Source organism: Glossina fuscipes, unplaced genomic scaffold (assembly GCF_014805625.2).
Source record: "Glossina fuscipes isolate IAEA_lab_2018 unplaced genomic scaffold, Yale_Gfus_2 61, whole genome shotgun sequence".
NCBI classification, from domain to species: Eukaryota; Metazoa; Arthropoda; class Insecta; order Diptera; family Glossinidae; genus Glossina; species Glossina fuscipes.
The window spans coordinates 6,296,666-6,321,300 of NW_023998433.1; the positions used below are offsets into that span (position 1 = coordinate 6,296,666).

General features: G+C 33.1%; 1 protein-coding gene across 1 annotated transcript in view; it reads right to left on the reverse strand.

Annotated features, from left to right (window-relative positions):
• The window catches only part of LOC119637918 (homeobox protein araucan), a 51,376-nt gene that overhangs the window by 5,790 nt on the left and 20,951 nt on the right, over positions 1-24,635 (reverse strand). The window contains exons 4-6 of the mRNA XM_038034362.1: positions 17,115-17,230; positions 491-873; positions 7-377 (exon numbers count right to left, since the gene is read on the reverse strand). Coding sequence (XP_037890290.1) covers positions 7-377; positions 491-873; positions 17,115-17,230 — 870 coding nt within the window. The remainder of the gene's footprint in view (positions 1-6; positions 378-490; positions 874-17,114; positions 17,231-24,635) is intronic.

Genomic DNA, 24,635 nt, shown 5'->3' on the forward strand with positions numbered 1-24,635 from the left:
ATAAGCCGTGTGAGGTGGTGGTGTTTTGCAGGCGACTGTGTCGGCCAGACTCCAGATTTTGGGCTTGCTCGCTGGAATCGGTACTCCACAGTCCCGGCTTAACTGGTTTTTTGAATCGCCACCATCTTGTTTATTAGCAGCCTCCACTGAGGAGGCCGTCGACGAAGACGTAGCATGCTGCTGATAACTTCCAGCAAACATTGACTGTTGATGCTGATAATAGGCTGGATGTTGATGTTGATAAGGATGATAGGAATGCGGATGATTGGTCGCATGATAAGCAGAACCACCAGGAAAATTTAATCCCACACGAATTTCACCAGTGTGATTGGGATTTTTATGATGGTCTTCTTCATGTAAATCATTTTTGTCATGACCTGTGTAACATTCCAAAGAATATCAAAAAAAAAAACGGAAAATTTTATAAAGTTATTAAAAGTTGACACAGAGATTATTTTTTCAATAAAATTTGATTATACGAAACTTCTACCTTTTCTTAATGCCTGACCAGCGCTCATAACGCCAGCTGACATTGTCACATTACCGCCGGGATGGATTTGTGGTCCCGGTTTTTCCGTTTCCATATCATCTTTATCTTTTTCTTCGTCCGAATTAAGAGCATCATCATCGTCATCGGTACGATTTTTCGGTTCCCAAGTCATTTTATTCTCTTTCTTCAATCGTCGCCGAGCATTAGCGAACCAAGTCGATACTTGTGTCAAAGTCATCTTTGTGATAATAGCCAACATAATCTTTTCACCTTTAGTCGGATAAGGATTCTTTTTATGTTCATTTAGCCATGCCTTTAAAGTGGCCGTTGATTCCCGAGTCGCATTCTTACGACGAGCAGCTAAGTCATAAGAAGCACCATAACTGCAACCGGAAAAATCAAGAAAATTCCATAATTTACTAAAGTTTAAGTTTATATTATTTAAAATATTTCAGTTCGACTTCTTCTTCTTTGCTATTTTTCCTTTTTCCTGAGGTTTCTCGTTTTATTCCTTACTTTTTTGCTTTTTCTAGGTCGACTTAAATGTTTTATCAAGAAAATCATATAACCATTACTTTCGATCCTCTTAACATTTTAATAGCTTGGAGTTGGTTCATCTTTATAACACGACTGGCCAGCAAGCGGTTCAACTAATCCTTAAAAACTTTATTTTAAAATAAAACTCACGCGTTCTACGAAAAAAAAGAAATCCTTTTTTATTTATTATTCAATTTCTTTTTTTATTTGATTTTATACAAAATAACTGCTACGGGCAGTGGTTTTTCTTCGCTTTCTAGGATAATGTTCTCATTGTTTTTTATATATATATACTCCTTGTGTCGTCGTTTTTTTCGGAATTTTTTTAATTTCATTTTTCATGGGATTTTTATGGTGCCACAATATCAACAACATCGTGTGCGGTGAATTTTACAACTTCTATACTGATGTTGTTTGGTGTTTTTTGCGCTTTTTATAATATTGTTTTTTTTTGTTTTTCTGGTTTCTTGATGGTCTACGCTTCCACCCACACATACATTTGCACACGCACACACACACACACACACACACACACACGTCTCTGTGGATTTCTTCTTTTATTTTATTATGTGTTTACTCAGTTATTGTTTTGCAAGGACGTTGTTATGTTGCTAGGCTATCGTGGCGCTGCGGTTATTGCAGTGCTATGATGTGCTTTGTATATTAATGTTTGTTGTATATGAGCCGGGTGAAAGTTGTATTTTTGTTGCTTTTGTTTCCGTTTTTTTTCTTGCTTTTTTATAGTTTGGCGTGATTTTTGTTTTAATTTTTTTATTTTTTTGCAGTCTCTTCACAATCTTTATCATTATGAGCGTTAGTTCCACAAGGAATTTTAATGTTGCAGTTAAAAGTTTACTTCTTTTGATATAAGAATTAATTTTAATGACATTTTCCCTTAAATTCATATTAATTTATTAAATAAATATCAACTGTGCAAAATCGATATGAAAAAAAATACAAATCATATTAATTAAAAGTAAAAGAAAAACAAAAAATAGCAAAACATTACAAACGATTTGTTTAAGAAGGAAAAAGGGTATATAATTTTCTAACAGAGATTTGGATCGTGGCTTACAAATCGTAAAGAACTAAGAAGTAAATGCATCGAACTTGATTGGGTGCATTACCTCAGTTTAAACTGAAGATTTCTATTTCAGTTTGCAGGAGAAAAGGAAATTAATGCACAAACTGACCAGAGTAGAGGAATATTTTGATAGAAACAAATGAAAATTTGTTTTGAAGTCGACCTTCGGATGCCATCTATCACTTTATCAAAATATTCATTAGTTTTCAACATAAATACTGGATATGTCGCGATATTGGGTGAATATGGCTTTAAAGCTTCTCTTCAGACTTTCAATTAAGGAAATATGTACAAAACAAATACAACTAAAGTCATTTTTAAAATTAAAAGTAAAATAACATATGATCAATAAAGTAGGAACGCTTCTCACGTCAAGTCTCACAGGCTCATCCAGATAAACACTTAATTATACCCTACACCACTTGTGGCATAGAGTATATTAAGTTTGTGCGGATGTACGTAACGGCCAGGAAGACGAGAGACATACCCACCTTTGTTTATACTTTCTGAATCGATTTAAATTTGGGTGGCCATCTGTCCGTCTTGCATTCTTGAATTTCACATACTCACGCGTTTTGGCGCAAGGGCAAACGCTATTGAAAATTGTCCGGATCGAATTGCTTTTTCGACGACTTCTCATAAAATTCCTTACTTTGAGAAGCCTTTTTCTGAGGGATAGTATTAAGCGAAATAATGTAAGGTGGTCAATGTGAAATCAGGACCAACCACAATTTTCTCATTTATTTTTATTTAACAATATTTTTCATTTAAAACGAAAACCTATTACTAACATTATTGAACTACTCTCTCTAACAGATTATTTTCATTGGTCTAATGTCTGGGGGTTCGAAAACTACCAAAGTAGTCGAATAAATCTCTACGATCAAAACCCGTAATATTTTTCTCGTGAAAACTTATCTTGAAACCTTATCCAACAATATTGATTGACTTTGTCTTGAAATAATTGATAAAGAGGTGGACAAAGTTTATATTTAGAACGCGATGCCGTTTCGCAAAAAGCTCGTGAGACAATGGCTCTCTTAAGTGGAAAAAAAACAACATGCTTTGTTTACGTCTTTAAGATGCGATTACGGTTTAAGGATAAGTGCAAATACTTTCTTGACCTTGATCAGGAACATCCCAAGACATTTCAATAAAAGACAAGAAAATCTTAACGCGATTGGTCGTTTAAATTTTTTCTAAAGAAAAGAGAAACATATCCGGCAAAATCTATTAGAAATCCTTCATCGTTATGCATTAGCAAATTAATTGAAACTGGTTTTAATCCAGTTCTGATAAGTTTATCTCTAAAGTTCAATATAAACGTATAATTAAAATATTAGTTCGTTTTCGGTCGCAGATTGTCTTGGAAGTATAGTTCGTAGAATCGTTTTGTAGGTGTCAGCAAGCTTTATCAGATCCGTCGTCCCGTGCACTCTCTATTATTTATTATTTACTAAAAATGTTTATTGTTTTTAAGTGTAATAAAAGTCTTTTTGGTTTTCTTTTCTTTTTTTATATACTTTCCAATCACAGCAATAGAAAAAACCAGTCCCAATAACACATAAAGATGTCGATATTTAAAAGCGCGAATTGATTTATGAGGTATTTTTCGTTAAACACTAATAACACATAATTATTTACATGAACATGTACATAGAGGTAAACTTTTATGAATTTTTGTCACAAGCTTGTAACATACATAGGCAGCAAGAGCCAAGAATGGCATGTTTTTAAAATGACATATAAAAAGCAAAGAAAAAAATGAAAATAAAAAAATTCAGCGTAAGCGCCATATCACGCCCAGAGAGGTCATAATAAATGTTTTTCTTTAATAATTATAGGTTTGGTTTAAATAGCAAAAACAAAACCAAAATCTTAACTGAGGAACTTGAATGACAGGTAAGAGCTTTTCACATTTACGACAGAAAAGCAAAGGATAGTCGTCACAATCGATGGAGGATCCGAGTAGACCAAATAGCAGAATAAAACTGCCGATTGGCAACCAAACCAGAACAGATGTAAGAACAGTACAGGCGACGATCCGCGGGACTGGCAACAGCACAGCTAGACGATTCAACGGGTTAATGAAGGATGCTACGGTTGTATTATCAGACAGATGTACAATGTTATAGATGAATAAGTGACGGCTGATTAAGTGGATAGTCGCGAGTAGGCGAGCGGGCAAATGGATGCCTACAGATAAATCTAAGAAAAAACAGACAAAAATGAGGCAAAAGGAATTAGTAAGTAAAATAGAATCAAGAAGAAATTACTAAGTAGAATAAGAGAACCTCATGCTCTCTAGATCTAGATAGTATATAAGCTATTAGGTATACGGCTTTCTGCCCATTCTAGAGATGCTTTTCATCCGCTTACAGGAGAGATTTAAGAATAAGAAATAATAAGCAAGAAAACCGCATATCCCCCTAAACGTAAATGCATAATTAGTTATTTAACCAAAACATGCAAATTTCGCTTTCTTATATTGTTTTGTATTCTTATGTGATGTGGGCAACAATAAACATGATTTGCTTTTTATCTCTCTTTTTAAAACAATTTCCCTTGTTATAAAATGAATTGCGGATTGATTCGAGTGAAATATATAACCTTATGTTTCATATCAGGCTTCACTGTTATGCAAATTGTAGAGGCCTCTAATCTAAATCTTATATAAAAAATTTGTATTAATAATGAGTTAACTATAATCGGCTGTTACAAACGTTAGAAGGACATTGGTATAACTCTCTTTTTAATTGCGCGGTAAATATAAAGCATATTATATCAACTAAATATTATTAAAGCTTGAAAAGCATGTTATCAATAGTTTGCATGTCCTCATTGGCCATTATTTGTTTAGACGCGCTTTATTAAATGTATGTATGCAAAGGTGCGCGTGTTTGTGTTTGTTAATTGCTATTTGCAGATAACATTTAAAATCGTTTCATAGTTTTTATGTGTTTCTATTTTTTACTCCGATTTTCTATGATCATGTACATACACGAACATGTCGCATACTTGCTACTGTGCAATTTAATGTCCGTCCATATGTTTATATATGTATGCATATGTACATATTGCCCAAGGAGTTGCTTTTCTTAGCGGTTTTAAGTTTCCATCAAAGTAATTAATGTCAATCTACTATTTTATGTGCTATAAGTATATCTTATAAAGAGTTAACAGAGCCGCACCTATACCGATATTAGATTTATGAAGTTTAAGAAATCTATTTGAAAAAAAATTTCGCTTCAAGTTATATGTTATATATATTTGCTACAATTATAGAATTTTCTTTTCTTTTTTTTTTTGTAATCATTCCAAAAAGTGACGAAAGTTTAATTTAAGTAGTGGTAATAATTGCTACTTAATACTTTTTTTTATCATTTAGTTCTGAGAGAAAAAAAGGTAAAAAATCTTGAATAAATCAAAACCTTGTTATCTCTCTTAACAAGAAGCAACTTAATCTAAATCATAAATCGGTCGTAACGATACACAATAAAAACAAACTTCGTATGGGTTTCGACAGTTGATAACATGGATTGTGCAAGCACCTGCACATCTATGTTTATATGTATTACCCCACGTGATTTAAACCAATAAAGACATAGCCATTCTGTTTTCTTAAATATAATATTAACCATTAAACTCAACGGATTCGCTTACTGTATATAATAGTTAACGTTACTAATGTCTTATAAACATGCGATTCTTTCGCGTGTATATATATATAGGTACTTATACGTATGTTGGCTTATATGGATGCATATGTATGTGCGTGTATGCGTATGAGTTTTGGTCGCGCATTCACTCTTCCTCTCTCACGCCCTCTCACACTCTATGTGTGTGTGTTTGTGCTTTATTTTCAGTCTGATGGCCTCTGTAATCAAGATAAACCATCTTATACTTATGCAAAAACTAATTTTAAGTTTAAGATTCTCTTTATAATTTGATTATTTTATACACTTAGTTATAAGTGCAATATGTAAAGAAATTTTGCTAACTTTAAAATGTAATGACCATAATATTAATAAAATTAACATTAGAAACTCTTACGCACAAACTAATGGTTACATAAAGAGACCTTAGTAGAAAACTTCAAGTTGTTAAATTAAGAAAAGTACATGTTCATCATATACTTAACTTGATAATTTATGTATTTTTATACTATAGTGAGTTGTATATGTCGTCTGGTGGATTGTGGCGAATTTGGTGGTGATGTGCCGAAGCCAGGGTAAAGAAAGGCTTTAGCATCCTGTCAGACATGTCAAAAATATGTACATGACAAAATTGGTTAACATGTTTTATAATTAATTCATTGTCTTATGTATATCGAGAGGGCAGGTTTGGGGCGAATTTGGCGATGATAAACCCTGAAACCCCCCTGGATTTTTCTGATAGATTTTAACAATTTTATCATCATTTTAAAAATCTATAGTCGTGTGATGTCTCTGGAAATTGTTGTAACACAATTTGGATTCTTTCAGTGTTTGTACTGTAATTTTGCATGAGATTCAGTTGCAATAACTTAGCTTTTTGGTTTTGTGTTCGTAATTAGTGCCTTAGTTTGTTTTATATGTGCACGTTTGCTAATACTATTTAATTTTAGTACTTATTGTACATGTTTGTTGTTTATTTCGCAATAAATCGTACCTTAGCAAAGACGTTTTAGTGAAGACACGACCCTTAAAAATGTGTATTATCTTGATAGGCTATGCTCACTTCAACTATTTATTACCTTATTGTTTCGCCCCACTAAATTGCAGAGTTTCATGAAGAATCATTAATCTTTCTGTATCAAAATGGAAGTCTTGCGTGAATTTTTTTTTTTTTTTTTAAGTGACCGGGAAGATATATTATATTACAAAAACATATTTCTTCTATACCTTTGTATCTCTTTAATACGATTTTAATTTTTCTTTTGTATTGTATGTCACAACACTAATTCTTTGAGATTAAAAGGCATCTAGAAAATATTGAAATTTTAGAAGCACTTACGACCATTTCTTTGGATACGGTGTATCACTGTTATGCTTTCCTCTTGCCATTATTTTTATAACAGGTCCGACAACATTTTTAGCCAAAATGCAAAATTCAAACTTCCTGTTTAACGTTTATAGTTATTAAAAAACAAAAATTTTAAAAATGCAATTTCTGAAATGACTAAAGTATCATCACTACCAAGCTAAGTAAGAACCTTCAAAAACTCTTTGTTATTGATCCGTAGACCAAATTTAGGAATAAATGCCCCAGTTTCTTCCGTAGAAATTTTCGTTGAATGCTTTAATCACAAGGAGGTAGGTGCAAAGCGTCCTGTGTATAGAAGAAGATATAACTTATGCTTACATCAATATCATGAATACTCACGCAATATACACCCCGTTTTATATTAAGACAAGAAAAAACGTATACTAATGGCTTGGATAGTTCGTTGTGTAAATACATCCATTATATTAGACATACCGTATATCAGGTGCATCTCAAATAAAACTTTCATATAATTTGTCAGCATTTGTCACCCAAATGTACGAATTAGATGTACACACCTTCCATCTTGTGCACATAAGTTCTTTTTGTAATTGTGAACTAAAACTTCATCCGAATTAGACGATTTCTAATTCCGTGACAAAATTTTACTAAGAAAAATATTGTGTTCCAACTTATAATAGTAAAATTTAGAGCTTAATTTGAAGAAAAAAATAACAGCCATAAACCGATTTCGAATCGGTTTCCAAACTAACATAACGATAGTGATTATTAACCAACTTTGTTTTTAGACCAACGTTGTTCTTTTAGACAAGTTATGGCTATTCTTATGACGGTGATGTCATATATCTGCAAGTCCTCGCAGTCTGCCTCACTATTATACTACGGACTTGATAATTTTTAGGGCTACTCTTAAGTGCCACTTGAAGAGGAACGGAGGTTGTAGGGACGAACGCATGTGTCATTACTGCGCTAATTAGTTCGGCAGATATATGGGAGTTTTAAATTGTTCCACGGGCACTCTACAGACGACCACATCTAAAAGAAACACACTTGCTATACCCTTATAGAAATAAACGGACGGACGAAACCTACTTGCCCAAAGGGCAAATCATAATCCCTGGAGCATTCTATGCCCTACACTACCTTTGGTCTCTTTCGCCATATGATTCGGAATGGTAGACCCCGAAGTTGGGTCCGATGAAGCCTCTAGCCTACCTTCCTCTCATGAAAAAACTAAAAGCTTTAATACAGTTTTATATATTTTTGTTTTTAACTTAATGCACATTACTTTTAATAGCACAAAAAAAAATATTAATACCTATATAATAATCAGAAGGGAGTTTGCTGAATAACCTGCAAGTTTATAATTACTTATATTTTAAACAAATTATATATATACATAATATATATTTAAAATTACCTGAGGAAAAAAACAAAAACTTGACATATCAGTTGCATACTGCTGAAAATGATGTTATTATTATTATTTTAATTTTAGACTAATGAATTGACTAAAAAAAAGACATTGAGCACTAGCAACACAGGCTATCGGCTCTAATTTAAATAAATGGATATTAGATAATAAGCTTAGTAGTATTAATAAAGTAAAATATTGAATTGATATTCTGTTCTGAAGCTGATTGTAGAATGTTCAAAGGGTTAATCGTTCCAAATACAATATTTCTAGCCAAGGAAAAGTTGAGGCAGTCGCAGAGAATGTGCTTTATAGTAAGAGTTTGTCCACAACAGCAGATTGGGGGAGAAGACTTCTTCAGGATCCATTGGTGAGTTGCAATTGTATGACCAAGGCGAATTCTCGAAAATGTTTGGATCTTGGTTTTCTCAACATTTGTTGGATATAGAGGTGGAGTTAATTGAGGGTTAATGCAAGAGTAGTGTTGATGATGGTATTGTAAATTTCCTTCTGCAATTTTCTCTTTAACTTTTCTTTCAATGTATCCTTGAAGATCCAACTTTTCCATGACATCATCCGTATTTAGAGGAGCAGAAGCAGCATACTTTGCCGCTCGATCAGCCTGGTCATTTCCCAGTAAACCGATGTGACTTGGTACCCATAACATTTTAATTTTTCCGTCGGGTGTAGTAATTATATTCCTTAATTTGTTGATGGTGCTCCATCTCGAAGTCGAAGGGTTCCGGGTAGCTTGTAATACAGACAAACTGTCAGTAACAATTACGGTTTTGAGTTTGTTTTTATGGGCAAGGTTGGCAGCGTGAAGGATAGCTCTGCCTTCGGTTATGAAAGTTGAAGTGCTTTCGTGAAATATGTGGTTGAGAAGAACCCGTCCTGTAGCATCAACCACCGCACAAGCAGGAGGCAGACCAGGAGATTTTGAGCCGTCTGTGTACAAAAGATTCCAACCAGTATTGTCCAATACTTGGTTTTTCTAAGCTATTAGATTCCTGAAGACGTAGTTTGGAGTATCTTCTTTCTTGTGCATAGACAATGAGATGTCAAAAGAGCAGTCTTTCAAAATCCAGGGAGGTTTAACACCAAAAGAGCGGGAAATTTTTAAGGGAATGTTCAATTCCTTTGCGATGCACAAACAATGGTCAATTGCAGATGGTGACTTTGGAATTTTCTTCGCAATAATAATCTTTCTTACGTCATCACCGAGAATGGATTTGTTTGAATTAAGAAGCTTAGGGACTATTTTAGCTTTTAACTCATACAGTCTATTTTCTAAAGTTGCGAGACCAGTTTCAATTATAATATTATTTATGGGCGTCGTCCGAAAAGCATAACAACTTGCTCTAACGGCTTGGTGATAGACCGGTTTAAGGATGTTGATAATAGATTTGCAGCTATTGCCATAAATTATCAAAGCATAGTCAATCTTGCTTAACACAAGCATTTTGGTAAGATAAGCGATAGTGTTAATAAGCGCATGGCTTCTCCAAGCAACGTACTGTATGAAATTTACCCTTGTTAAAAGGGAGTTTTTTAACCGAAGGCAGTGTGCTTTCCAACGATAATTGTTTGAAAACGTGAGCCCGAGAACATGGAGCGTCTGCACATTTAGTACTGGTAAGTCGTTAATATGCATCAGTAGGTTTCCTGCATCGCACATTTGTTTTCGACAAATGTGCATTTTTTTTGATTTTTGTATAGAGATTATAGCTCCTGACGAGTTTGCCCATGTGGAGATCTCACATGCAATAGATTCGAGGATGTTGATTGCTTTCGTGTTGTCTTTTTCTTTTGTAAAAATGTATACATCGTCCGCGTAGAGACAATGTTCCACTCTTGGTACACGGCAAAGAATTTCGCTAATTTCGTTGAAAGCGATCGGGAAAAGCGTGACAGAAAAAGGAGATCCTTGTGGAATGCCATTCATTAGCGGAAAGGAATCAGAGAGATGATTGTTGATTCTCACTTTAAACCGCCGATGCGACGTGAATGATTTGATGTAGTTGACGAATTTGGATCCAACATTCCATGATTTCAAGAGCCTTAAAATAACATGAAGACCAACTCTGTCAAATGCCTTTTCGAAATCAATTGAGAGAATTATTACGTGATTTCGTTCGGAAATTGCTTTGCTTGTGAAATAATCAATATGTAACAGAGCGTCGATGCATCCTCTACCCCGCTTGAAACCAACTTGTTGCTTTGTTATCAGGTTCTTGAATTCAAGAAACCAAGATAATCTAGATGCCATAATCTTCTCTAAAACCTTAGAGAGGCAAGATAAAAGAGAAATTGGGCGATAATCAGATGCGATGGAGACATTTTTTGACTTTGGAATTGGAACAACTGTTGCCAGTTTCCACATGTAGGGTATATGGCCAGTCATAAATACCGTATTATATAGGTCCAGTAATTTCTTTTTACTAGGTTTAGACATAGCACTGATCATTTGGTATGAGATGCGGTCTAGACCAGATGTTTTCCCCTTCAAATTGGAGAGACAACTTCCAAGTATGATGAGTTGAGAAGAGCGTTGGTTTTCCATCACTTAAAACGCAAAGGTTGCTTTGAAAAAAGGCCTTTTCTAAAGCAGTACCGCGAGTGTTGTTCACTGTTGAGCCCCAGATGGTATTCCAGCTGTTGAAATCGCCGCATATAATTAATGGGGGGGAAAGTACGGAGAATAAACTGTAGAGTTCTTGCTGAGAAAACGATTGCGAAGCTGGAATATAGAGCGAAAGCACTGTAAATTTTATATTTAACATTATTTGTATCGCTACGACTTGTATATTTGAGCTTAAATTTATGTGTTTGTGAGGTATACTTGATTTTATAAAAATACCTACTCCTTGTTTGGAATATGAGTTTTGATCAGCATTCGTGAAGTATCCAGTATATGATTTGGGTGGAATAGGATTAAAAGAGCTTCTACAATGGGTTTCTTGAAGCGATAAAAAGGTTGGATTAAAATCACTTATGAGTGTACGGAATTCATCAAAATTATTAATAAGTCCCTTAATGTTCCATTGTAGAATTTTAAAAACTTTATTTAATTGTAATGACATGTAAGAAGAGTGGAGGGAGGGTTAAGTTGACATGTCAGCGTCTCCGTCGAGAAGGTCGCTATAGAAATTTTTCGTGAACGATTTATTCTTACCAGCAGAATAATCTGTACTTAGGTGATTTGGTACATTTGAAGCGCAACGGGTTGGCGCACGTGAATAATTTGAAATTGAAGGTTGATTAATGGATGAAAGAATGAATTCATTACCACTTGTGATATGTTGAGTAAAGTTGAGAGCTAGAGATTCTGGAGAATTTGGTATATTAGATTTTAGCATATGTGTTGTTGTTTTAATTTTTTCAATATTTGCAGTTGCTTTGGTTTTTTCAATATTATCTTTGGCGGGTCGTGTGACTGGTTTCGCAATATAATTTTTGGTTAATGGTGGAACAGGTTTTTCATTGGAAGCAGTTGCAGTTAAAGTCTTACTAGGCTCGATTTGCGAGGCAACAGCAGCATAGGTATGATTTTTGCCATTTCCATGGGCAACGGATGGATTTCTTTCCCGGTATGTGCGTCGCGCTTCGCCCATGCTACAGTAATTTTCTGTTTTGATTTTTAATATTTCACGAATCTGTACAAACCGTGGGCATTGTTTCTCTAACGCTGAGTGTTGATCATTGCAATTTATGCAGAAACTACGGGTACAGCTTTCAGTATGTGGAGGATGACCACAGTTAGCACAAGATGCAGCATTAGTGCATCTTTTTGCCGTATGACCCAGGCGTTGGCAATTTTTACACCTCATAGGATTTGGGATGTATAGTTCTATTTTACATTTATACCACGCCACATCAACTGTTCGCGGTAATCGATAGCGATCAAAAGTTAAAATAATCCTTCCTGTCGGAGAGCGTGTTTTTCCGTCATCATTCAGTTTGGTTAATTTGTATACTTCAGTCACTCCTTGATTGCCCATTTCGCGGACAATTTCATCTTCCGGCACATGCTTTAAGCAAGGGGCATAAATTACGCCTCGAACCGAGTTAAGTTTCTCATGTAGTTTAGCTGAAATAGCACATAGATTAGCTAAAGATTTGGCCTTTATGAGTTTTTCGGTTGCGCGCGGGTTCCCAGCGAGGACCAGTAAATTCCCATCGCGTAGAATCGAGATGGAGTCGATGTATGTTGTAATGCTATCTAGAGCTTTTTTTATAGCAAAAGGGTTAATTTGGGAAATTGTTATTCGAGCATCGGTTGAAGAAATAACAATATATTTTTTATCAATAGGGGTTATATCGCTGATCGGCAACACCGGAAAATCTGAATTTTTACTTTTTTTTCTTTGGGAGATGTATCACTTAATAGGTAAAATCTATCCGAGTTTTTGTCTGGCGGCCCCGGGGCCATTATGCCTTATTGTTGTCTATTGCTTATTATTTGTGAAATAACCACTCACTTGAAAAGTTTTGGGAACTGCGGAAGAAGGTTGGGAACTACTAAAGAAAAGTATCAAATGTTTTCAATTTTTTTTTATTTTGTTTTTTTGTTTTCTATTTTTTATTATATATAGACGAAACAAAAGCACATACGCGATATCCGCGTTAACCAGTTTTAGCAATAACACTGAAAAGACAGAAGTTAAATACACAAAAACACCGAAAACACCGAAACAATTGAAAAAACGCAGACGAAAAGAAAACACGCACTACACTGAACACAAGTCGACTCGATAATGAAAAAAAATGATGTTAAAATTTGGTAATACGGATGATGAAGATGCTACATATAGTTGATAAATTAATCGCCTCGAAAGCAATCGATTTATTCGAGAGTCTCTTGTTCCGTAACCATTAGAGGTGATTTACCACTTATATCTCTTGTAGGTATTATTATTACAGAAACTGTTAAGATTCCTTTTCAAATCACTGGCAACCATTTTTTTAATCTCTTGCCTTTAATATTTTTATACAATACCCTTTATAAATTTTTTTTCTTTCTTCTCTATTGTCACAAGTACGCATTTATGCTTTACGCTGAATTTTGGATAAGCGCGGAATTTAATGTTAGTTACAGTCCGTTATGCTTTACATTTACAGCATACTTCTTTTTTTTTTTCAATACCTTAAGTTTCTTGCGGCAAAGAAGCGTTCTTACATGAAATTCCAATATTTTTATTAAAAATATTTGAATGTATCGCTTAACTTTTCAGATATTTTAGACTTGCCGTATAGGTTCACATTTGTCAACATTTCTTTTTATACGATGAATGTTTCCTAACTATTGTTCTTATAGACATTTAATTCCAATTTATTAAAAAGGGTAAAAATTTTCTTTTTTATATAGATAACTGAAAAGTACATATGTATAAATATTCAACCGAATGCAATTTTGTCTGCATTTCACAACTATATCAACTTCGCATTTATATCTTCGTTATTTATATATAACAGTATTTTATTTTATTTTTACTTATATAAAATTTCCTGTTCACCTAAGAATTTAAGAAAATGTCCGAACACGTTTTTCTTTTTTCCGCCATCACTCTGTCTCTTCCCCTACGCCGCCAAAAAACCAATCAAAAAGAGCTTCCCAACGTCAATCATTTTTAAAAGAGTGAGATCAACAATTCCACTACTACAGGATAGTATCTGCGATAACTATTACAAGATACAACCAAATGTTATAAGGACTATGAAGAATGCAGGATAGTATCTGCAATAACTATTACAAGATACAACCAAATGTTATATGGACTATGAAGAATGTGTAGATAATTTTTGTCCTCTTCAAAACCTATTGGCTACGTATTACAATTCTTTGCCAAATTTTATATACCCTTGTGATGATTATACTTAATACGCGGCAGTTGTATGCAGCGAGCAAGAAAGAAACTTTAATCATATTGTTGATACGATATTGTTGTACGATAACAACGTTTTTCACTGAAGTGAACATAGCCCACCAAGGTGATAACATTTTTTCAACGTCGGTGTCCTCGCTAAAAATGTCTTTGTTAAGTTACGATTTATGACGAAATACAAAGCAAACATGTAAAATAAGTAGTAATATTAAACAATATCAGAGAGCAAGCACATAAAAACCAAACTAAGCCTCCAATTACGTTCGCAAAACCAAAAAAAGCCAAGTTATCACTACTAAATCTCGTGCAAGACTTGGAGAATGCAATGTTCAAATGCTAATGAATGTTGCTAATGAAATTTTCGATCTTATGTACATAATGTTCATAAGCATTTGTTGCTTATGAAATTTTCCATTTTATATACATAATGTTTTTGTCTTTATTCAGCATGTATGTTTAAGATTAGACATTATGGGCATACGTTGACAATAGCAAACTGTGTTGAAGAAAAAGCTGTACGCGGGTGCGCTAGCACGTTTGTCCATGCAATTGCTTAAGAAGTTATATGCATGTTATTAAGTTTTCGCCATTTTTCTAAATATGAATCAACGCCCGCGTACAATTTTATTCAAAAGATTCTATAGTCATGTAGAAAGGCGAAAATAAATTGAATATTAATTATTATTCTTGTAACTTTTATAGAAACTCTTGGAAAATTTAACAAAAATTATACCTATTTTAGAAAATATTACTTGGCCAAGATAATTGATATTTGTAATAAAATAGTTAAGTCAGGAAAAGAAGACGATCTTTGGTGGTATTATGGAGAAACGTCACTTAGAAATTAAAGATATTAAGTATCAAAAAACAATTTTGCTCATATAAGAGTTTATTACTGTAGGAATTCCTAAAAACATAAAATTTGTTTAGGATACGAGATATTTGTGACAAAAAGCTAGAGTCGGATCAGCCATTACAATGGTACTTTACAAGCAGAGGTGTTCTCAATCACACCTTTCTTAAAACTTCTCAAATTAGAGGATATACACACACATTTTTCCACGAAGAGATAAAAAATATTCTTCCATAGCAAGCTCAGAGTTGGCCTCCTTTCACAAGCATTTTTACGGATTCAGCAGGGCCTTTATCAATGGACCAATGCTTCACTGGGACAAGTGCAATATAATTTCTTGTTTAGATTTTTGTTATAAAAAGCTGAAAAGGAATGAAAATACAGAGACAGAGAAAATAGTTTTTAAATTATGTTATGTCCACTTTACAAAAAATGTATATAGCCGCATTCAAAAATAGAAACCGCAAGTAAGAAAGATATTCACCGGTATTTTAAGTTTGGCTGCTTTGTCACTTCATACGATAGGTTCATTTTTTGATTAAAGCATTTTGCAAAAGTTTTATATGCAAAAGCAAGTTCCAATCTTTTCAAAATTTCTCCTCCGCATTTAGATGAGATGTGCAAAAAAACTACAGCTTTAGAAATATTTATAAAAGGAGAAAAGACACGGATGACACAATTACATTTTCGACGTCGCAGGATAGCTCACAGGGCTTTGATCGTCATTTGCGGGCGAGGATAAGAAGACTCTTTCAACATACAAAGATTCATTATTTCATACTGGCGTGAAGTTATCCCACTGTACATAGACCACATTTTTGTCTTTGTTAAAAGGTGGGCTATCTTCACAGTTAGTTCGCACCTCTGCTAAGGTAACTGATAGGTAAACGCAACCGAAAAACTAACAAAATGATTAGAAAAACTAAACAAGAAGAGAAATTCAAGCATAAATAAAACAGGGAATCATTTTGTTAGTTTTTCAGTAGCGTGTCATTATCAATTCTCTTAGCAGAGGCTCGAACCAAGCGTGACATGCAAACACAAAAATGTGGGCTATGCACAGTGGGCTAACTTCACGCCAATCGTTATTCAATATTATTTGAGTCTGATGACATGAAATTCGGATAAAACAGAATTTTTCCCGATCATCTCGATTGTCACATAATCTAAAACTTTAACCATTTAAACTCAGTATTAAAACTAGTAGATCAGCTTCCGTTCAAGTCAAATGAAAGTAACAATATTGATTTTACAATTTTCAAATTCACATCTCAAAGATGGATTATTTTGCTTCATGCGTGATTTTACAAAACACTAAGTATTTATGTTGAATGCAAAGTTTTGCAACGATTTGCTGATTGACGTCTATTCATACAATTGTCATAGAAACGTGGAAAACTGAAACTAGGCACGGGGCTTATTTGCACTATAATTCACAGAGAAACTTAAGCGCAGTAGCAACAATTTCCAAACTATTGGCAGATACTGATCTAAGGCATCGTAAAATTGTAAATTTCGGCCCTGATGGAGATACGAATATGTGACTGTTAAGCGAAAGGGTTTAGCATTTTTATGTGTTTGCTTCAAATGCTGATCATTCGCGCTGATGCTGGTTCAGATGCTGGATACCCATGCGTCATCTTACAAGCATAGAAACGGTCCCGTACTTGTTTCCCCTATTGATGTCATTAGACTATTGTATTTTCATAAGATGTAGTAATAGTAAAACCATAGAACATTTAAGATTATTAGAGAAAAAAAAAAAAAAAATTAAAAATTTATTGTGATATGTATATAGTTTCCACATATGGTAAAGAAACTACTGTTTTTTATTAAAGAATATGATAGACATGAATATGACTTACCCATAAGCTGATATAGGATCATATGAATAATAGCCTGTAGTTGGTTGCAGACCAGCTGACGTCCAAGCCGACATTTCCGTACCGGTCGATGTATCCTTTAAAGCATAAGGATTGCTCTGCAAACATGAAGAGCACATCAGACAATACAAATTAAAAAGCCATAAATGATTAAGAAACTCATTATTAATTAATTAATTTATAACATTCTCATACGAACATATAAACACACGTTCTTTCTCAATACAACTAAACGCATAAAAAACCACATATATATATTTCATAAAAGGCTTAACATTTTCTGCCATAAAAAGACTTTTCCCACACACAAATGATCGTCTCTTTCTATCTCTCCATACACGCAACAATAAATACACTATTGGATTTGCTACCAAAACACGATAAGCGAATAAGAAATAATAAGAAAATAAAAACAAATGAACAGAAAAAGAATAACAATCGCCAACCCCAGCCCAATAAAAAATTACAAAAATGGAATAAAAGAAAAAAGAAGCTAGAAAAACACAAAAAAACTAGAATGATCAGTATGTTAAGCGAAGATGTACGAACACATATCTACAGCAGAGTACGTATATAGACTGCTTTCTTATATCTAGGAACAATATTTAGAGAATGGCATGCCTAACTGGTTGGCTGTTTAGATGCACAGATGGATTGATTAAAAAATTGTTCTTAGGACGCGACTGAATTACAATTAATATAGAAGATGAAACAAGTTTGTCCCACCTGCGGCCCCATTATATTAGAAACATGATCCCCTAACATGCTGACTAATGTATGATGGCTATCAAAAGTATGCGTACAAAAGCAATTCTGTTAGAGCATTCAATAAACTTTATTCAGCTGTGCAAATGATGCCAAGTTTATCCTCATCGATAAAAACTTTCCTTTCAACAGTAAACAAAATACATGTGCTATTACGGGAGAAAGAGCGAAGGAAAGAGGAAATTTATGGAAAATAAGAAAAAAAAGTCATGAAAAGAAAACTAGGAATGAGACAGCCGCAGAAATTCTTTTTACCAAAAAGTTTACGTAGAAAACGATTTATATATAATTATTTAAATGTATGGCTATTTAAATATATATGTAATAATATATTCAATGTGAATTTGATTTTTTTTTTATTCAGAAAATCTAAATGTCACCAACAATGATTTTACTTATTGTTGCATTAGAATTGAAGAAATCATACGTTGGACGAAGGTGAAGTCAAGTTAGAAGAAGAAGCTAATTCTATATCGTTTTTATCGCACTCGTTAAAAACATTCTAAGTAGACACAACTATTATAATTCCCCCGAAAATTAAACATAATTCCTGCATTAAATTTCTTTATATTCCTTCTCGAATACCTTTAATTAATTAAATGTAAAAAAATTTAACTGTAAACATTTACGTGACCAATCTGTTCAACTATCTCTTTTGATAAAATACCAGAGAAAATCTCAAGATGTGTAGTATGCTTTCATAAAAGCGATCTAATTGCTTTCTTTTAAATAAAGTGGTGTTGTTGCTTCTATTTTTTCGTCCACTCAAATCAATTATTAGGTGCACAAGCATGAAATTGTGAGCTTTTATTTTCGAAGAGAAACATACAAAACTCTGGATAATTATAAAACTTCTTTTCTTTCGAGCATGCTCTGTCCATAGTTACACATATTTTTCATCTTTATAAATACCACGCCAGTAGAAAACTTCCTCTTTTGCCGCGATCCATTCATCGAGCCATTTTTTCACAACTTCGTCGCGCCGTTCAGCAAGTGCATGATCCACTCATGCACATGAAAGGTGAGATCGGACAGAATTAAGTCTCGCGAATAGGTACGTATCGGCTAGTAATTCCCATTTGAACGTGGTGCAAAAAATGTCGTTATATTTGATAAAGCATTGCTACGTAACATAAAATTTTTTATTATCTTAATCGTTTTATTTTGTCGATTATGATTTAAAAGCTTTTTATGTTCTCGAAGCAGCATGTCACCATATTCATTCACTCATTAAGTACCATTATTCTTAAACTTCCTTTCGCTGGGTGAGAAAGGTTCTCTTTCTCACTGATTTGCTTGAATTGCCGAAGTGAAGATAGCCCACCAAGAAAACCACATTGTGCGCGGTCCGGGTCTTCGCTAAAAATGTCTTTGCTAAGTTGCAAACATGTAAAATAAGTTTTAAAATTAAATAATATTAGCAAGCATGCACACATAAACCAAACTAAGCCTCTAATTACGACCACAAAACCAAAAAAACCTAAATTATTGCTACTACATCTCATGCAAAAATGCAATACAAACACTGGAACAATGCAACGTCCGAATCGTGTTATGTCAATTTTCAGAGACATTACGCGACTATACATTTTTGATATGTCGTGAAAAATGCTGAAACCTATAAGAATATCATTACCATGTCCCTGGTCTATGACCGCCAAATTCGCCCCAAACCTGCTCTCTCCGTATACACAAGACACTAAATTAATTATAAAAAATGTTTAAAAATTTTTCCTAGAAGAGATTTCTGATATTTTTTAAACAACAATAAAACCTATCAGAAAAACCTAATTTCATTCAATTGATATATCGTTTGTAAACCATTTATGAGAGAGTTTTTCCTTTCACATCTCTAAAAACTTATTAAAATTTTCGCGGTAAAATCATGTTAAACATACATGTCGAATAAAGGCAAAACATTGTATATATAAAATCGAACATTTCATTAGCAACAAAAACAATGACATTATGTATATATGATCGAGTATTTCATTAGCAACATTTATGCAAGATATCGCATTTAGTGTCTTGTGTATATCGAGATGGCAGATTTGAGGCGAATTTCGAGGTGATGGGCCGGGGCCAGCGTAGTGAAATCAGGTTTTTGTTATAACTTTTAGCGTCCTTTAAGACATATCGAAAATGTCTATATGGCGAAATTCGTTAAAATTTTTAATAAATACTTCGCATATTGTAACTTTTCGCTATCAATATACATGCACTAGAAGATCAATAGTAACATTATCAATTGTAAATTTAATTTAAAATTTTTTATGACATTTCTGTATAATTTTTCAATTATTTTCCATATATATTTAGTTTTTCTCATCATTTTGTCATTTGTTTAATATCGTTCAATTATCAGTTAGCTTAGCAGAGGCGCGAGCAAAGTGTGAAGATAGCCCACATTTTAGCAAAGATAAAAATGTGGGTTACGTACAGTGGGCTAACTTCACGCCAGTCTTGAATTTGTTATAATTATTATTCATTTTTTGTCCAGAGAAGTAAACTTTAAGACTAAAGTCTTAAAGTACTAGCATCTAAGTCTACGGCCTTATTGAAAGGTCTACCGCACTAGAGATTTGAACCCATGACCATTGACTTGTTAGTCGAGACCCTTTGCCGATTCGGACACACAAGCGGATATACTTGAGTTTACATTCATATATAGACAAGTCAAAGCTTACAAATTGCTAGGCTATCGCCTAAAACGTCTACGTATTTGCTTTAATTTTATATTTCGACTCGATCAAAAATACTTTACTGAATATCATGGAAGTGACATGTTTTGCCATTTAATACTTTTGGAAAATTTGTGATAACATTTTTTTTTTTCTTTTTTTAATTTTTCATTCTTTTTAATTCATTGCCTGTTGTTGATATTGCTTTTTTTTTGCCCGCCATAGTAAATTTAATTTGTTAAATGGAAACGAAAAAATATTCATCAACAATCAGATAATCCGAATAATTCTGATTGGTTATAAATGACACAAAAAAATTACAACTGTAAGCTGTAAAGAAACTAACAAATACTCTTATGGTTGCGTGTATGTGTGGTATATACATGGTTTTTATTTATTCACTACTATTTTACTTAGAGCATATAGATACTTTTCGTTTGTTTTGGCTTTGAATGTATTTGTGTTATTTAGAGTTTATGGCCGTCATGATTGATACGCTGGTTATAGTGGCATCATGTAGCGGATTTGATATGACTTGGTTGTGTTTTGGTTGTTTTATGTTTTAGGGTCATTTCTTGATTTATTATTGAATATTAACATTTTTAATTATTTTAACAACATATTTAAACGTGTTGTAGTATTTACGTTTAATGTTGTTTTGTTGTTTGTTTCTTATTTCTGTGATGTTTTCCCAAAAAATCGAACACAAAAACAAGGAAGAAATCATCATAAATTAAAAAAGAAAAAAACAAAGAAATTTCAATAATTTCGTTCTCACGTTGATTTAAGCTTTCGCTTACTGCATTTATTTGTTTATTTTTTGGATTTTTAACAATAATTATAGGAAATCTTTTACCTAAACATATGTACATGTACGTATAATTTATTTGTCGTCAACTTTTAGCGGCTGTAATCACCGCAAAATAGTTTAATTAAACGCTCTGTCATATATAGATGTAGGCTTAAGAGAACACCTATCTACGAATGTAAACTACATCAATGGAATAAATTCAGTTAATTTGATTAGGTACGTCCACCTGTACGTCCACCTATCCATCTGTTCATTTTTTATTAAAAATCTCATCCTTACACGACATTTTAATTTTTTTTAAATCTTTTTTTTTTAATTACATACAAGATAAGAAAATTTTATAGCAAGGTAAAGGAAAAAAAGAAAATAATTTTACCCGTATTAGGAAAAAAATAACAATTTTCTTTTTATTTGCTGAATAAAAAGAAAATTCCTTAGCATAACGTAAACAAGAAAAAATATTAATTTCTAAATGGAAGGTCCAATATATTATGCCCTTTCAGTCCTCTTATCACACTGGTTTGATTTGAAAGTATTGCTAGAGGATTTAAATGACTAATCAGTCTGACGAGACAGGCCTGAGGAAAGGCCTTAGGAATTAGGTTTTTAACAAACGTAATATCCACTTTCGTTTGCAAGCGAACCTCAGGATCTTAACAATAAGACGAAGTGTCTCAGATTGTTTTTTTTTTTTCAAGTACTTCATTATCAAAGTTACATGGCTGTACTCCACATAACCAAAAAAGTTGGAGAGGAGTTAAGAGATACTCTTGTTCAAAACGCATTTATTTTTTTGGGTAAGTTAAGGTTGAAATTAAATTGAGAAAGTTTTTCTTTTTTAAGAGTATAAACACAGTTGAAGTTGAAGACTCCAGGACTGGATTTAATTAGAAACAAAAACTCACCGATTTAAAGGAATCTAACAACAGATTCATACTTAGCACGAAGTTTTCAGTACCCATCGGTAACTGTTATAAGATATTTCATAGCAATGTATCGTATAACAGGTATCGTACATATTGTGTCATATTTTTGGGTTTAAGTACGTATATATCACTTTGGATTAGCATTTTGTAGATAATCGTGACGACTACAATCATTTTGTCTAATTTATATATAGCCTTTTACGAGCTTTGGCCAAACTTTTAATGCGATTTAATTGATTCTTGACCTTAACACCGAAAAAAAAATAAAAAATAGATGTGACCTAATTCGAAATGTACAATTCTAAAGGTAAAAAAAAAAAAAAAAAAAAAAAAAATGGACATATTTATGTTCTGAGTTTCCGGATTTTCAATTTTTGATCTTGTAGAAATCAATTTTTTTTTTATGTAGACAGGCTGATCTATTTACGTTGATATACAAATATATATACTATATGCTCCTATTTATCATATAGTGCACGTATATTATTGGCGAAAAGTTACTATACACAAAGTATGTATAAAAAATAATAACGAATTTCACCACGGACAGCTTTTTGCTATGTGTGAAAGGACTTCATTTCATCATTCTGGCATCGGCCAATCACCACTAAATTCGCCACAAACCGGCTCTCTCCATAAACGCAAAATACTAAATGCCAAATGTTGCAATAATGTTGCTAATGAATGTTGTTAATGAAATGTGCGATCTTATATACATAATATTTTTCTTGTTAATGAAATGTTCGATTATAAAAACATAATAAAAACCAAAACATTGTTGAGGTTGTCCAAGAAATTTTTAATGCGTCTTAAAATCTATTAAACAATAGTGTCAATAGCAGAAAAATAAATAAGAGTCTTACGATTTTTTATGTGTATTGAAGTTTTAGGGGGCCATTTAAGGTTCATCTTAACTGTTATATTTCTCTTACTTTTCCTTTCATTTATTCTATTATAAATTTTGTTCAGTTTTGTAATTTTTTTGACTTTTTAAGTGATATTCGAACAAAGTTTTCGACGTTTCTGCTTCTCGTTAACAATTAGTTGCAATATTTTTGTTGACAAAAGTTTTTTTACGTTCCATTAAAACGTACAATGGGAAAAGTTACTCATTGTTGTTCCTGTTATTTATTTCCTAGTACAAGGTAAAGTTTCAATTAATTGTTATGCTTATTGCAAGCATTAAGCTAAATCTTCATCACAGAAATTTCTGAGCAGAGACAACAAAGTGAAATTAATAGCAATTACAGTAATAAGCCAAGTATATTCACCGAAAACTTTAATGCTATTAACCTCAATAATTATTTTTATACTTTCCAAAACAAAACAAAGAATAAACCAAAAACAAAAACAAATATTTTTAAACCGAATCCTTTAACTTTCGCCACAAGTAACATATATAGAATACTTTTTATCACAGTAATCCAAGGGACTACTCTGACTTGTTCATTAAAGGATAAAGGGACTAACGTAATTTTCATAAATTTTCGGAAAAAGCGAAGTGGGCGCCTATCCCATCTATGCAAACAAGCCATAATCGGAGGAGCTCGACTTTAGTGAATAAGCCGCATGGGGTAACATTTCCTCAAATTGACTATCTACCCATGATGGATGAAAAATTACTGAAGTGAAGTTAGCCCACAGTAGCTAGCCCACATTTCAGTAAAGACAAAAATGTGGGCTATCTTCGCTCTTGAGCAACCACATTTTTATGGTCCGGGTCTTCGCTAAAAATGTCTTTGCTGAGTTACAATTTATTGCGAAATGAATAACAATAAAGTAAAATAAATATTAAAATTAAGTAATATTAGTGAACGTGCACATATACAACATACCAAGTCGCTAATTAGGAACGCAAAACCAAAAATTTTTAGTTATTGCTAGTAAATCTCATGCAAAAGTGCGTTACAAATACTGAAAGACTGCAATGTTAAAATCGTGTTATAACTATTTCTAGACTACAGATTTTTGATATGTCTTAAAGGACGCTAAAACCTATCAGAAAAACCCAACTTCATTACCCTGTATAGGGGACATGACCTCGAAATTCGCCAAAAACCGGCTGTCTCCATATACCCAAAACACTAAATTAGTTATTTGTGAGTTAAAATGTGAGTTATCTTGGGGGGCTAACTTCACTTCAGTGAAGAATTAAGTTTGTGTTGCTTTTTTTGATATTTCGTCTGCTTTTTAAACAGCGAACGGTTCAAATTAATTAATTGCTATGGGTAGTGCATGGTATTAATCGTTTTACTAGGCTTTAAGAATTAATAACTCTTTTCTAGTCTCACTAAACACAGAATATCGCCTTCCTGTCAAA